Here is a 13,352-nt window from a genome sequence, read left to right as displayed (position 1 = left end):
CGGGAGGTGTGGCATCGGGGGCCGGGGCGGCGCGGGGGCTGCCGGGAGGAGTGGCGGAAGGGGCGTGGCCGGCGCGGGGGCTGCCGGGAGGAGGGGCGGCGGGGCCGGGGCGGCGGGGCCGGAGCGGAGCGCGATGCAGAAATACGAGAAGCTGGAGAAGATCGGGGAAGGTGCGGCCGGGCCGGGGCCGTGCGGGGGAGCGGGCGGGGCCGGCACCGGGGGCGGGGCCCGGCCGGCGGTGACCCCGCTGCTCGCAGGTACCTACGGGACCGTGTTCAAGGCCAAGAACCGGGAGACGCACGAGATCGTGGCGCTGAAGCGGGTGCGGCTGGACGACGATGACGAGGTGAGGGGGCGGGAGCGGGCGGTGCCGCCGCCGGGGCTGCTCCCGGTGCCGGGTCCCGGTGCCGGGTCCGTCCCCGACCCCGTCCCTCCGCAGGGCGTGCCCAGCTCGGCGCTGCGGGAGATCTGTCTGCTCAAGGAGCTCAAGCACAAGAACATCGTCAGGCAAGGGGGTCGGGAGCTGCGCCCCCGGTTCCATCCCCGCTCCCGGGGCTGGTGTCACCCCGGGCTCGGCCGGGGCCTCAGGGTCCCCTGTCCCCCCTGCAGGCTCCATGACGTCCTGCACAGCGACAAGAAGCTGACCCTGGTCTTCGAGTTCTGCGACCAGGTGAGGGACGGTGCCAGAACAGCACCGGGGCATCACCGGGGCAGTGCCAGGGGGGCACCGGGACAGCACCGGGGCAGTGTCGGGGGGCACTGGGGCAGCACCGGGGCAGTGCTGGGGCTGGGGTCAGTGCTCCCGCCCCTGACACAACCCCCGCCACGTTCCCAGGACCTGAAGAAGTACTTCGACAGCTGCAACGGGGACTTGGACCCAGAGATCGTCAAGGTGCGTCTGGGGGACCCGGTGCCCGTGCTGGCTGCGGCACTGCGGCCCGTCGTGAGAACCGTCGTGAGAACCGTCGTGAGAACCGTGGCGGGGCCGGCGTGTCCCGCTGCAGCCCGCACTCTCCTCCGCAGTCCTTCATGTACCAGCTGCTGAAGGGCCTCGCGTTCTGCCACAGCCGCAACGTCCTGCACCGCGACCTCAAACCCCAGAACCTGCTCATCAACCGGGTGACGCCGGGGCTGGGGGTGACGCCGGGGCTGGGGGTGACGCCAGGGTTGCTGGTGACACTGGGGCTTCGTGCTGCGTGCTGCCAGAGCCAGGCGGGAGCAGCACCAGCTGTCCCCAGCACGTGTCCCCAACTCTCCCAGGTGTTCCTGGGAAAGGTTCAGGGCTCGGAGCAGCGGCCGCTGGCCCAAAACGAGGGGTGGGCAGCGGGACCCCCGCCAGGTCCCGCTGACACGGGTGTCCCTGCAGAACGGGGAGCTCAAACTGGCCGACTTCGGGCTGGCCCGGGCCTTCGGCATCCCTGTGCGCTGCTATTCTGCGGAGGTGAGCGGGGGTGTCTCCGGGGGGCTCGGCCGCCCGGCCCCCAGCCCCTGAGCGTTCCCCGGCCCCGCGCAGGTCGTCACGCTGTGGTACCGGCCCCCGGACGTGCTCTTCGGCGCCAAGCTCTACTCCACCTCCATCGACATGTGGTCGGCCGGCTGCATCTTCGCAGGTGGTGCCGCGGGGGCTGTGGCGCGGGGGCTGCGGTGCGGGTGCTGCGCTGCCGGGCCGGGGCTCATCCTGCTCTCCCCTAGAACTGGCCAACGCGGGGCGGCCCCTGTTCCCGGGGAACGATGTGGACGACCAGCTGAAAAGGATTTTCCGATATCCTTCTGGTGTGCGGGTGGGAGGGATGTCTACCCGGGTTGGCGGGATCGCTGGGTGACGGTGACTCTGCGGTGGCCCTTGACGTCCCCACGCTGCTGGGCACCCCCACGGAGGAGCAGTGGCCGGCCATGGCCAAGCTGCCGGACTACAAGGTGAGGTGGGGGGCCCAGGGGGCCAGGGTGGGGGGGATGGCCACAGCTCATCCGTGTGTCCCCAGCCCTACCCCATGTACCCGGCCACCACCTCCCTGGTCAACGTGGTGCCCAAGCTGAACGCGACTGGCCGGGACCTGCTGCAGGTGAGCGCCCTGCCCCTGTCCCCCTGCCCCTCCTGCTGCCCATGTCCCTCTGGCTGTGTCCTCTTGTCCATCTCCCTGCCCGTGTCCCCCTGCCCATGTCCCCCTGCCCATGTCCCCCTGCCCCTCCCACTGCCCATGTGCCCCTGCCTCTGTCTCCCTGTCCATCCCCCTGCCTGTGTCCTCCTGCCCACATTCTGGGGCTTCCCCAGGCCGATGAGGGGTTTTGGTTTCTCGAGGAGTTCTGGTTTTTCAAGGGGTTTTAGTCTGGGGTTTTGGTTTCTCAGGGGGTTTTCATCTCTGGTTTTGGTTTCTCAAGGGGTTTTCGTCTCTGGTTTTGGTTTCTCAAGGGGTTTTAGTCTCCGGTTTTGGTTTCTAGAGGGGTTTTAGTTTCTCGGGGGGCTCTTCCGCTGCAGCACCACACCTCCTGGGGGTCTGTGGGGCGGGGACTCCGTGTCTTGCCCCCCCAGCCTCACGTCCCGCCTCTCCCACCCCAGAACCTGCTCAAGTGCAACCCGGTGCAGCGCATCTCGGCGGAGGAGGCCCTGCAGCACCCCTACTTCACGGACTTCTGCCCCCCCTAGGCCCCCCGGCGCCGGCAGCTCCCGGCGGGAGGGGACAGCCCCCATGGCGGGGGGACAGGAGCGAGGTGCCAGCACCCCGGAACCGCAGCCCCTCCTCGCGTATTTATTAGGTTTTTAACCCAAGGCCACCCAGTTCTGCCCTGGCTGCAGGGAACTGGCGCGGCTCCCCCGTCCCGACCCCCTCAGCTCCGGGGCTGGGGGGCCGCACGGACCCCCCGAGGCCGCGGTGCTGCTGGAGGGCCGGGACCCTCCGGGACCAGGTGTGGGGACCCCCCACCCCTCCTCTCCCTGCTCCCCAGCCCCTTCCCAGCAGGGGAGGGGGTCCTGGGTGCCAGCTCCCCGGGGGGGCACCCCATTTATTTTCTACTGTGCTGCTGTTCGTGGGTGAACGTGCGTGTTTGTTACCTCCATAAAGAGCTTCCCCTCCCCAGTGCCGCCGCCTCCTTCCTGGGCACCAGCCCCCCCGCGCTGCGTGCGACCCCGGGGGTGCCCCGCTCTGCACAGGAGCCGGGCCTGGGGCAGCTCTTTAATGGGGGCTGCAGCGGGCGGGAGTCGCATGTACAGCGCGGCGGGGGGGGCGCGGGTGTAAGCAGCACATGCAGGTACAGGGGAGCAGGGCTGGGGGACCCCGCTGCCCCCAGCCCCCGCCGCCCCTCGGGGGTCCCAGCGGGGGCGCTCAGGGCCCGGGGCCAGCCCCGCAGCCCGGGGGTCCCCTGGTCCCGGGGGCAGGGCGAGGGGGCCCGGCCCCCCGCTCTGTCCCTCAGCAGGCGAACTCGGGGCCGGCGCCTACAGCCGGGTGACGAGGTAGCACGTTCGGGGCGAAGCCGAGACCGTCCGGGCAGCGCAGGGGGGGCCGGGCGCCCTGGGGACGGGGGGAGGTTGGGGGCGGCCGGGGGCTGCAGCCGCCGTCCCTGCCCCCCGGCCCCGGCCACGCTGGGGGGCTCTGCCCCTGCCCCCCAGGCTGCCCCCCGCTCTGCCCCCCACCTCCGGGGGGCAGCACGCAAGGCTGTCCCTGTGCCCCCTCCCCGAACGGCCGTCCCGCCCCGCGGTGTCCCCAGGGAGGCTGGGGGGGCCCTGGGCGGGGGGCGCGGTGTGGGGGGTGATGCATGAGGATGGGAGCGGAGCCGGGGGGGCGGCGGGGATGATGCCGAGAGAAGCCGGGGATGCAGCGGGGGCGGTCGGGGCGCTGCCCCCCGCAGGCCGGGGTGTCTACCTGGGCCCCGGCGGGAGCGGCCCCGCGGGGCTGCCCGGGGCGGCCGGGTGCTCCTGCAGGACGGACGGACGGACGGACAGAGCAGCGGGTGAGCGGCGGGTCCGAGCGGGAGATGGTGCCGGTCCGGCGCGGGGGGCCGAGCAGCAGATGGGTGGGATGAGGTGCGGGGCCCCCCCGTGCCGGCCGTGCCGGGGGAGGGGACGGGGCGGCCGGTGGCGGCCGGGGAGGGGGCGGTTACCAGGGTGCTGCCGGCGCTCCTGGGGCTCCGCTTCTTCTCCTTGTAGAAGCTGAGGAGTTTGTCCCGGAACACCTGGGGGGGCCGGGTCAGAGCCGGGGCCGGGGGCCCGGAGGGCCGGGGGGGCCGGGGGGGCCGGGGCGGCGGGCGCTCACCTCGTACAGGTAGTCGAAGATCTCCAGGATGGTGAGGAGGCTGGCGCCGATGAACAGCCCCATCTGCCCCCCGATGTCACCTGCGCGGGGGGGCGGCGTTAGAGGGGCTGCACCCCCCCGGGCCCCCCGCGCCCCCCCGCACTCACCCAGCAGCCCCGCCACCTCGTACGCCTTCTTCTGCTCGATCATCTCGTAGTTCAGCGCCTCGAAGAAGATGTCCAGGACCAGCACGTTGTCCCTGGGGAGGGGACAGACGGACACATCGGCAGGTGGCATCTCCAGCCGGGGGAGGCTGTGCCATACCCTGGGGACGGCTGGGACAGCAGGGCAAGGGGGCTGTGCTGGGCTGGCACAAGGATGTACCATGCCATGCTGTGCCATACCATCCCATGCAATGCCATGCTATATTGTGCCATGCTGTGCCGTACAGTGCTGTGCTGTGCTATACTGTGCCCTGTTGTGCTGTATATTGCCATGTCGTGCTGTGCCGTGCCGTATTGTGCCATACTGTGCAGTGCCATGCTGTACTGTGCAGTGCCATGCTGTACTGTGCTGTGCGGTGCTGTGCGGTTTTCCCTGCACCGGGGCAGGTCTGCACAGGGCAGTCAGTGCTGTGCCAGTTCAGCTGTGCTGGGGGATGCTGCGAGGCTGTGCCATGGCACACTGTCACACATGCCATGTCACACGTGCCATGGCACACTGTCACACGTGCCATATCACACGTGCCATGGCACACTGTCACACGTGCCATGTCACACCAGCACACCGCCGTGCACCGGCAGCGCCGCGGGCGTGCGGCGGCACTCACGCGATGTACTGCTCCGTCTTGTTGAACTTCTTGGCCAGGTAGCGCGCGGAGGCCTTGCTGGGGATCTTCACCATGGAGAGCTCTTTGCCGTAGCGCACCATGGCGCAGGGCGTGCGGCAGGCGCAGTACTCGCTGTCCTTCTTCACCAGGAAGTCTAGGTGGGCACGGGTGGGATGGGGACCACGGGGACCGAGTGGCTGTGACCCCCGCCTGCACTGGGGACCGGGCTGCCCCGAGGACGGGCCCAGGCCCTGGCCAAAGCCAGGGCAGGGTGATGGCAGCAGTTGGTGGGTACCGATGGCACAGGCTGAGTGTGCCGCAGCCACTGCTGACAGCGCGTGGGGGGAGCCCAGACCTGCTTGTCTGGAGGTCTGAGCAGGCAGGGACAGCACTGACACCCCGCCATGGCGAGGGCATGGGGGCACCGCTCCACGGGCACAGTGGTGGAGTCAGGGGGACGAAGGGGTCCCGGGGGATGGTGGTTCCTGGGGCGAGACCCTGGGCTGGGCTGGGGATGCCAGAGGAGGGGGTGATAGCAGGGGAGATGGTGGGGGGGACGGCAGAGGCGATGGCGGGGACGCTGTCGGGGGTCTGCCCCGGTACCTACCCAGCGCAGGATCGGCGCACTCCTTGTACTGCTCCGGGGTGCAGACGTTGGCGTTGCCTGCAGGGGAGGTGGCAATGGCAGGAGGGTCCCCCCGCCCGTCCCTGCGGTGGCCGTCCCCTGTCCCCTGTCCCCGTCCCCTGTCCGCGTCCCCTGTCCCCGTGCCGGCTCACCCGGCATGTGCACCATGCGGCAGTTGCAGTTCTCGGCCAGGTAGCGGGTCTCGCAGTCCAGGCGGCAGGCGGTGATGCTGTAGTTGGTGAAGAAGTCGGACTCGATGGGGGTGGCCTTGCAGTCCCCCCAGGGCGGGGGCAGGTACACCAGCTGCCGCGCTGCCTTAAGGAAAACACCGGCCCCGGGGTCCCCCGCGGCCCCCCCCACATGGCCTGTCCCCTCCACACCTCGGTGCCCTCGGGCAGAGCTCGCCCCGTGGGGCTGGGGGTCCCAGCACCCTGCAGACCCCCGCCCCCAGCCCGGCCCCTCCTCGCCGGGCACCAGGTCGGGTGTCGGGGCGGCTGTCACCCCCGCCGGTGGGACGGGGCCGGCACGGGCACCTCGGGGCGGCTGCGGGCTGTGGTGCGGGGAGCTGCGGAGCTGGGGGGGGGGAACAAGGGCCACGCTGCCGCTGCCACCCGCTGGCACCGCCCGCGCCGCGACCGCCGGTGCACATGGCGACACCCACTCGAGACACCTAAATTTAGGTGACCGGCTGCGCCGGCTGGTGCCGCCCCGGCCCACGGGCTGTTCGGCGGGGGCGGGGGGCGCTGCCGGAGCCGGTGCCGGTGCCCGCGGCGGGACCGAGCGGCCCCGGTGCGGTGCTGCCCACGCCGTGCGCGGTGCTCCCGGTGGTGCGGGACCGGCCCGACCCGGCACAGGGTGTCCCGGGGGGGCTGCGGCTGTGTCCCCGCCGCGGGGGTGCGGCCGGATACCCGCTGCTGCTGGCAGGACACGAAGGTCTGGAAGCCGGGGGCGACGCCGAAACCGAGCTGGTCGATGAAGGGGGGCTCGTCCTGGCTGTGGATTTGCACCTTCACCCCCGCCTCGTACGAGGTCTCGTCTGCAAGGCAGGGAGGGGGTCGGGGCGGGGCTGCAGCCGTGCGGGGCGCGGGGGGGGCGGCGCTCACCCGTGTCCCCCCAGACGGGCAGGTACTCCTCCTGCTGCACGTTGAGCATCAGCTCCAGGCCGTTCCCCGCGCCGCCCTGCAGCGTGGTCAGCACCTCCCGGCCCGGCCCCCCCGGGTTGAACGTGTAGCACTTGCCCAGGCGGGTGAAGATCTGCGGGGACAGGCCGGGACCCTCAGCGCCCGCAACGGGGGACACGGGGGACGGCGACGTTCGGGTGCTGGGGGCCGGGAGCTTGGCCCCTCCGACCTGCACCCACCGAGCAGGGACGGGGGGCAGCGCCCGGGGACCCCATAGGACCCAGCGCAGGATTGCAGTGCCCCTAGTGCAGGATCCAAGCATCCCGCAGGACCCAGTGCAGGATCCCAGCAACCCCCAGTACAGGATCCACGCATCCCCAAGGACGCAGTGCAGGATCCCAGTGCCCTCAGTGCAGGATTGCATCATCCCTGGTGCAGGATCTTTGTGCCCGCGGTGCCAGATCCCAGTGCTGCACACTGCCCCAGTGCCAGATTCCAGTGACCCACACTGCCCCAGTGCCAGATCCTAGTGCTGCACACTGCCCCAGTGCCAGATCCCAGTGACCCACACTGCCCCAGTGCCAGATCCCAGTGCTGCACACTGCCCCAGTGCCAGATCCCAGTGACCCACATCGTCCCAGCGCCAGATTCCAGTGCCCCACACCATCCCAGTGCCAGATCCCAGTGGCCCACCAGTCAGTGCCCAGGGCGGGGGCTGGTGCACCCATCCCTTGCCCTTCGAGGCCAGCGTGGGGCTGCGGATGGGGCCGTGGGGCAGCTGCTGCTGTCCCTGTCCCAGCGTGGTGTCCTCGGCTCTGTGGGACCCCATGTGCTGCCCCATGTCCTGCTGCCCGGGGCCCCAGAGGTCACCGCGGCAGAGGGACAGTCGCTCCCCAGCCCTGGCCCGGTGGGATGTGCAACCTTGTCCCCAGGGAGGTGGCACGGCCCCCCCGCCCTGGTCTGACCCCCGTCTTCCCACAGCCCCCCAGCACACAGAAAGCCCCACCAGCCTCTTCACAGTGAACCTGCAGCTACAGCCCCACGTCCCACCATGACCTCCATCCTCATCACACTGCCCCACGGCCCTTCCCAGGGCTTCACTGAGTGCATGGGGCTGGGGACAGCGGGGTGGGCGGGCACTGTGCCCCCAACCCGCCATCGCCCCCCTGCTGACCGCCCCACAGCCTGTGCACCCCATCACCCCACAGCCTGTGCATCCCATCACCCCACAACCTGTGCATCCCATCACCCCACAACCTGTGCATCCCCCATCACCCCATAATCTGCAGCCCGTGACCCCAAAACCTGCCCAGCCCTGGGGGTGCTGCCCAAGCCATGCCCAGGGCAGAGCCAGTCGGGGCTGGGGATGCTGTGTTCCTGCCTGTTGCAGACCCAGCCGTGACCGTGACCGTGGCCATGGCCGTGACCATGGCCGTGGCGCTGGCACTCACGGCGGTGCAGTTCTCGGGGCCGCGGTCCCGGCCGTGGCAGCGCAGCAGCACTCGCGGATGCGGCGCCCGCTGCGCTGGTAGAAGGCGCCCAGGTCGCAGCTCTTGCTGGGGAAGAAGCCAGCGAGGTCGGGGGGCTGCCCCAGCACCCACGGGTACCGCGGCAAGTCCTCGGTGCCCACAGCCGGCAGCTGCCGGCCCAGCCAGCGCGGGTCATCGGGGTGAGCTGGGAGCACCGGGCATGGCTGCGGTTGCAGTTGGGGAAGGCGAGGACGCGGCTCTCGCCTTGTCCAGCGCGGTGACGCGGGGCGCGTGGTGCAGAGCCAGACCTATGGCCCATCTGCAGCAGGAGGGCGCCCGGGAAGGCTCCAGCCTGGAGCAGGTGGTGCCAAGTGGGTGCCCCGGGCGCGAAGATGCAGCCCAGCCCGTGCAAGACATGGGAGCGGGTGAAGGTCGCCAGTCCGGTCACCCCTGTGTCCCCGTACCCAGCCATGGCGGCCATGGCAGCCATAGCAACCCGTCCTGCCTGGCGCTGCCGCGGCTCTGCGGGGGGATTGGGTTTCAGCACAGCGCCGGGGGGACGTGGGGACACCGCGTGGAGAGCACAAACGTGGCTGGGGAGCAGGGCTTGGCTGAGCCGCGATGGCAGAGGCCACCGGCCCCACTGGGACCCCAGAGCACCCAGAGCCCCCAGGGACCAGCGCCTGTGGTCGAGACCCTGCCCAGCCCCTTCCTGAGTGACCCTGAGCTCAACAACCCTGCGCCGCCCCCAGAGCTCCCCAGCCCCTTCCCCACCCGGTATGTGGCACCTTCCACCCCCAGCCCGGAGCAGCTCCACGGCCCCCCCTGCCCCTGGGCAACCCCCCTGTGTCCCAGGGCCCCCCACCACACAGCGGGGCTGCCCTGGGGTGCAGGAGAACGGGCGGCAGCAGCTGCACCCACGACCCCCAGTCCTGACACTGACCCATGGCCCAGGGGTTCACGAGCAGCCCCTGGGGTCAGGCCCCCCCCGCTGTGGGCTGTGTCCCCTGGGGGGGGTACCCCACATCCACCCCACGCGGGGGGTGCTGCTGTGGCAACGGGCTGCTCCCAAAGAGGGGACCCGTCACCATGGCAACACGCTGCCCAAGGAGGAAGGGGGGGCGGCTGCCATGGCAACGGCTGCCCGGCACAGGGATGCGCTGGGGTCCGGCGGCTGGGGGGACGGTGACAGGGACAGGGACACAGCCCCGGCCCTGCCAGCCCTCGTGGTCCCCACCTGGCGGGTGACCCACCATCGGCCCCCCATGGCCCTGCACCCCAGGGACCTGCTGTCCCCACAGCCAGCACCCTCCTGTCCGTGTGCCCTGGGGACCGGCTGTCCCCAGGTACCTCCCGTCCCTGCACCCCCGGTGGGGGGCAACCGGGGGGGCACAGAGCCAGCCTGGACAGCCCTTTGGACACTTGTCACATGCCCAGGAGCACGGGGCTGGGGCTCCGTGCACAGTCGGCCCCTCCATCCCAGGCACAGGCCGGCAGCCACGCAGCCTCGCGTGCGGACGGGACGCGGTGCGGGAGCTGCCGCTCGGCCCGAGCCCCAGGGCAGAGGCTTTGTAATCTGTGCCTAAGCCCGGTGTTAGCGCGGTATTTTTAGCCGGCAGTGGCGGCGGGCGCAGGCCGAGCGTGTGCCGGGGGCGGCCGCGGCGGAGCAGGCAGAAGTTTCTCGCCGCCTGTTGGAGCCGAGGCGGCAGCGGGGCCGGTTGTACGGCACACGTGGGCACACGAGCCGGGGGGCAGCGCAGCACGCGTGCCCCGAGACTGCGGGCACAGGAGTGGAGACAGGCACCGGCACAGCCCCGCACGCCGCTGGCACACCGCTGGCACACCGCTGGCACACCGCTGGCACACCACTGGCACACCGCTGGCACACCGCTGGCACGCCGCTGGCACGCCGCTGGCACACCGCTGGCACACCAGGGCCCCGCCGGCTCTCGGGCTGCCGTGAGCCAGCACCGTGCGTGTGTCCTGCCGTGAGACCCTCGCCCTCCCGCCGCACATCCCAGCCCCTGGCCCCGCCGCCCCAGCCAACGGCGCAGGGGTCGCGGAGCTGCCAAAACCGATGCTTTCCAGCTGAGCTCCTGAAGAAAATTAATTTCATGCGCTAAGCGTCTCGAGCTGGTGGTAATTGCTGCTGTGACAGCGCGGCCGAGCCCGCGGTGACAGTGCGGGGGACTGAGCAGAGCCGTGCACCACGGGGACAGCCTGCCCGGCGCTGCCGAGCGTGTGGCTCCCCTGGCGCTGCCACAGCAGAAAGGATGTGCCCGTCCCTCCTGTGCCACTGCCCCTGCCCATCCTGCCCATGCCATCACCCCTGCCCGTCCCTCCTGTGCCACTGCCCCTGCCCATCCTGCCCATGCCATCACCCCTGCCCGTCCCTCCTGTGCCACTGTCCCTGCCCGTCCTGCCCATGCCATCACCCCTGCCCATCCCCTCCATGCCACTGTCCCTGCCCGTCCTGCCTGTGCCATCACCCCTACCCGTCCCTCCTGTGCCACTGCCCCTGCCCATCCTGCCCACGCCACTGTCCCTGCCCATCCCTCCTGTGCCACTGTCCCTGCCCGTCCTGCCCGTGCCAGCACCCCTGCCCATCCCCCCATGCCACTGCCCCTGTCCATGCCATCACCCCTGCCTGTTCCCCCCGTGCCACTGTCCCTGCCCATCCCTCCTGTGCCACTGTCCCTGCCCATCCGTCCTGTGCCACTGTCCCTGCCCATCCTGCCCGAGCCGTCACCCCTGCCCGTCCCTCCCGCAGGCGCTGCCACGGGCAGGTCCTGCAGGATGTGGAACAGGCTGCCCACAGCCACAGTGTGCCTGGGGGACCTGGCCGCTGGGTGGGGGTCCCTGTGCCCCCCATGGGCAGTGACACGTCCTCCCACCACAGCCCTGCTCCCCCCGCCCTGTCCCGGCAGCTGCCTGCACCCCACGGGGCGCTGGGCTGACCCCGCAGCTGGGGGCCGCAGCCGGTCCGGTGCACCCCCCTGGCACATCGCCGGGGCTTGGCGGGTGTGGGGGGAGCATGGCAGCGATTCCTGGGGTCAAGAGCAGAGCAGATGCAGCAGTGGGGGGTGCTGGGGGCAGTGCCGGGGGCAGCACTGAGACCGGGTGCCCATGGGCTGCGGGGACGGCTGCGGCACAGGGACCCCCACGCTGGGTGGGTGTGCGGGGGAGCCGTGGGCACAGTGTGGGAGCCTGTGTGCAAACACAGCCGGGGGGCGGCTGCTGGTGCCTGGCGGCATCTGGGGCCGGTGCGGGGGGAGCGGGGCCACGGGCCGTACCCGAGCATCCCACAGCACCAGCGCCGGCGCACGCTGGTGGAGCCGCCGGCCCGGCCCAGCACGGCTCCTGCTCGGCGCCGTTCCCAGCCGCCTGGCACCCCTGCGGCGAGCGCGGGGAGGGGTCCGTGGCTGGCAGCTGCCGGCGCAGCCCGGGCGCAGGGGCTGACGCACTGTGAGGGCTGCGGGCCGGGAGAAAGGGCTCAGCCAGCGGTGCCGTGGCAGCCCCAGCACGCCTGACCCTGGAGGGTCACCCGCGTCCGTTCGCGGCCCCGGGGGACACGCGCCGCCCCGTCCCCGCGGAGCCCTCTCCTCGAGGCTTGGCCGGCACTCACCACGGTGAAGTTGCGGGCGGTGCAGTTGGTGCCGCGGAAGGAGCACTGCAGCAGCATGTCGGCCAGGTCGTGGCCCGTGCGGTTGTAGAACTCGGCCATGCTGAAGGGCTTCGCCTTGAAGTTCTTGAAGTTGGCCTTGTCGCGCAGCGCGGCCAGGACGTGCGGCTCGGCCAGCTGCGGGTTGCTGATCTCGTAGCGGTCGTTGAGCAGCGCCAGCAGCTCGCCCACGTGGTACATGTCGTTGCGGGTGATCTTGGAGAAGCGGAACTCGTTGAGGTTACAGATGGTGATGGCCGGGAAGGTGAGGTTGTGGACGGCCACCTCGTCCAGCTTGGTGACGTGGGGGTAGGTGAGGAAGTAGGCGACGCGCTCGGCGCAGACCAGCAGCAGCAGCCCCAGCGAGCCCAGGAAGAAGCCGCCCCACAGCACGCGGCGCAGCGACACGGCCCCGTAGGCGAAGACGTGGCTGATGCCGTGCAGCGAGGAGCTGTGCGCGAAGGCCCGCAGGCTGGACAGCCCCTCGCCCTCCCCGCTGCCCTCCGAGCCCATCCCCATCCTGCCGCCGGGACCCCTGCTCCCCTCAGCCCCCCTCTGCCCCCAAGTGCCCCCGGCCCATTGCTTCACTGGGCTCAGGCTGCTGCAGACAGGCAGGGCAGGCAGGGGAGGTAGGGGAGATGGGGGCAAGCAGGGGAGGCAGGGGCAAGCAGGGGAGATGATGGGGGCAAGCGGGGAGATGATGGGGGCAAGTAGGGGAGATGATGGGGGCAAGCAGAGGACGTGGGGTGGTGGGCGGGGGAAGCCAGGAGCAAGCTGGGGAGGCAGGGGGAGGCAGGGGGAGGCAGGGGGAGGCAGGGGAAGCCAGGGGAAGGCAGGGGAAGGCAGGGGAAGCCAGGGGAAGGCAGGCAGGGGCGGGGAGGGCAGGTTGGGAGGGCAGGGCAGGACCGGCCGCTCCGCCCCCCGCGCCGCCGGTGCCGCGGAGCCGCCGCTCCCCGCAGCCCCGGCCCCGCAGCCCCGCTCCCCGCAGCCCCGGCCCCGCTCCCGCCGCCGCGGCGCAGCCGCTGCCGCTCTGCGGCCGCCCCCGCCCCTCCCGCGGCCCCTCCCGCGGCTCCACCCGCCGCCGCCCCCACCCGGCCGGGGCTGCGGGACCCCAGGGCTGCGCTGGGCCCCGCACCCGCGGCTGCAGAGCCGGGCCGGCCCGAGACCCCGCCCGGGGCAGCGGCGGCGCCGGGGTTGGGGCTCGGGGCAGAGAGCCCCGGGGGTTCGGCAGGCGGCCCAGCAGACCCCCAGCCCAAGGAGTGACGGTCCTGTATGCCAGAGGGTGACACTGGGGTCCCACTCGGGGGACGATGCAGGGGTCTCGCACCCTGGGGTCACTCAACAGTTCCCCCACCCTAAGAGGTGATGCAGGGGTTGGTCCTCCCCTCCAGGGGTAACACAGGGTCCCCTCATCCCAGGGA

General features: G+C 71.6%; 2 protein-coding genes across 4 annotated transcripts; one reads left to right on the top strand and one right to left on the bottom strand.

Moving 5' to 3' along the window:
• The first annotated feature begins 80 nt into the window (after positions 1-80).
• CDK5 (cyclin dependent kinase 5) lies at positions 81-3,074 on the top strand. 2 transcript variants are annotated; one of them, XM_065831368.2, is made up of 12 exons: positions 81-170; positions 258-346; positions 440-507; positions 610-670; positions 836-892; positions 1,024-1,119; positions 1,367-1,441; positions 1,514-1,610; positions 1,693-1,762; positions 1,857-1,917; positions 1,983-2,063; positions 2,558-3,074. In XM_065831368.2, exons 1-12 carry the CDS (start codon positions 134-136, stop codon positions 2,642-2,644), a joined length of 879 nt encoding a protein of 292 aa, XP_065687440.1. In that variant the 5' UTR covers positions 81-133; the 3' UTR covers positions 2,645-3,074. The 2 variants fall into 2 exon arrangements, with proteins under 2 accessions (XP_065687440.1, XP_071661593.1); XM_071805492.1 differs by lacking the exon at positions 1,024-1,119.
• Positions 3,075-3,157: 83 nt separating this feature from the next.
• Positions 3,158-12,891, bottom strand: ASIC3 (acid sensing ion channel subunit 3). Of its 2 annotated transcripts, XM_065831365.2 has the most exons (11): positions 11,896-12,891; positions 6,784-6,934; positions 6,589-6,716; positions 5,833-5,983; positions 5,663-5,719; positions 5,056-5,209; positions 4,394-4,485; positions 4,248-4,327; positions 4,096-4,167; positions 3,858-3,910; positions 3,158-3,506 (listed from the first exon to the last, which is right to left on the bottom strand). In XM_065831365.2, the coding sequence occupies exons 1-11, from the start codon at positions 12,448-12,450 to the stop codon at positions 3,431-3,433; spliced, it is 1,569 nt and encodes a 522-aa protein (XP_065687437.1). In that variant the 5' UTR covers positions 12,451-12,891; the 3' UTR covers positions 3,158-3,430. The 2 variants fall into 2 exon arrangements, with proteins under 2 accessions (XP_065687437.1, XP_065687438.1); XM_065831366.2 differs by lacking the exon at positions 3,858-3,910.
• Between the last annotated feature and the right edge of the window lie 461 nt (positions 12,892-13,352).

This window comes from Patagioenas fasciata, chromosome 2 (genome assembly GCF_037038585.1).
Source record: "Patagioenas fasciata isolate bPatFas1 chromosome 2, bPatFas1.hap1, whole genome shotgun sequence".
Classification (NCBI taxonomy): Eukaryota; Metazoa; Chordata; class Aves; order Columbiformes; family Columbidae; genus Patagioenas; species Patagioenas fasciata.
This window is presented reverse-complemented; position numbering and strand designations above follow the sequence as displayed.

What these genes read in the sequence shown, in the direction of transcription:
- CDK5 (XM_065831368.2), top strand. Translation starts at nt 134, where the DNA reads ATGCAGAAATACGAGAAGCTGGAGAAGATCGGGGAAG. An exon ending in AGAACCTGCTCATCAACCGG is followed by an intron (nt 1,120 to 1,366) that starts GTGACGCCGGGG and finishes GTGTCCCTGCAG; the next exon opens with AACGGGGAGCTCAAACTGGC. An exon ending in CTGGCCGGGACCTGCTGCAG is followed by an intron (nt 2,064 to 2,557) that starts GTGAGCGCCCTG and finishes CTCCCACCCCAG; the next exon opens with AACCTGCTCAAGTGCAACCC.
- ASIC3 (XM_065831365.2), bottom strand. Translation starts at nt 12,450, where the DNA reads ATGGGGATGGGCTCGGAGGGCAGCGGGGAGGGCGAGGGGCTGTCCAGC. An exon ending in GCCCGTCTGGGGGGACACGG is followed by an intron (nt 6,717 to 6,783) that starts GTGAGCGCCGCC and finishes CCTGCCTTGCAG; the next exon opens with ACGAGACCTCGTACGAGGCG. An exon ending in CGAGGTGGCGGGGCTGCTGG is followed by an intron (nt 4,328 to 4,393) that starts GTGAGTGCGGGG and finishes CCCCCCGCGCAG; the next exon opens with GTGACATCGGGGGGCAGATG.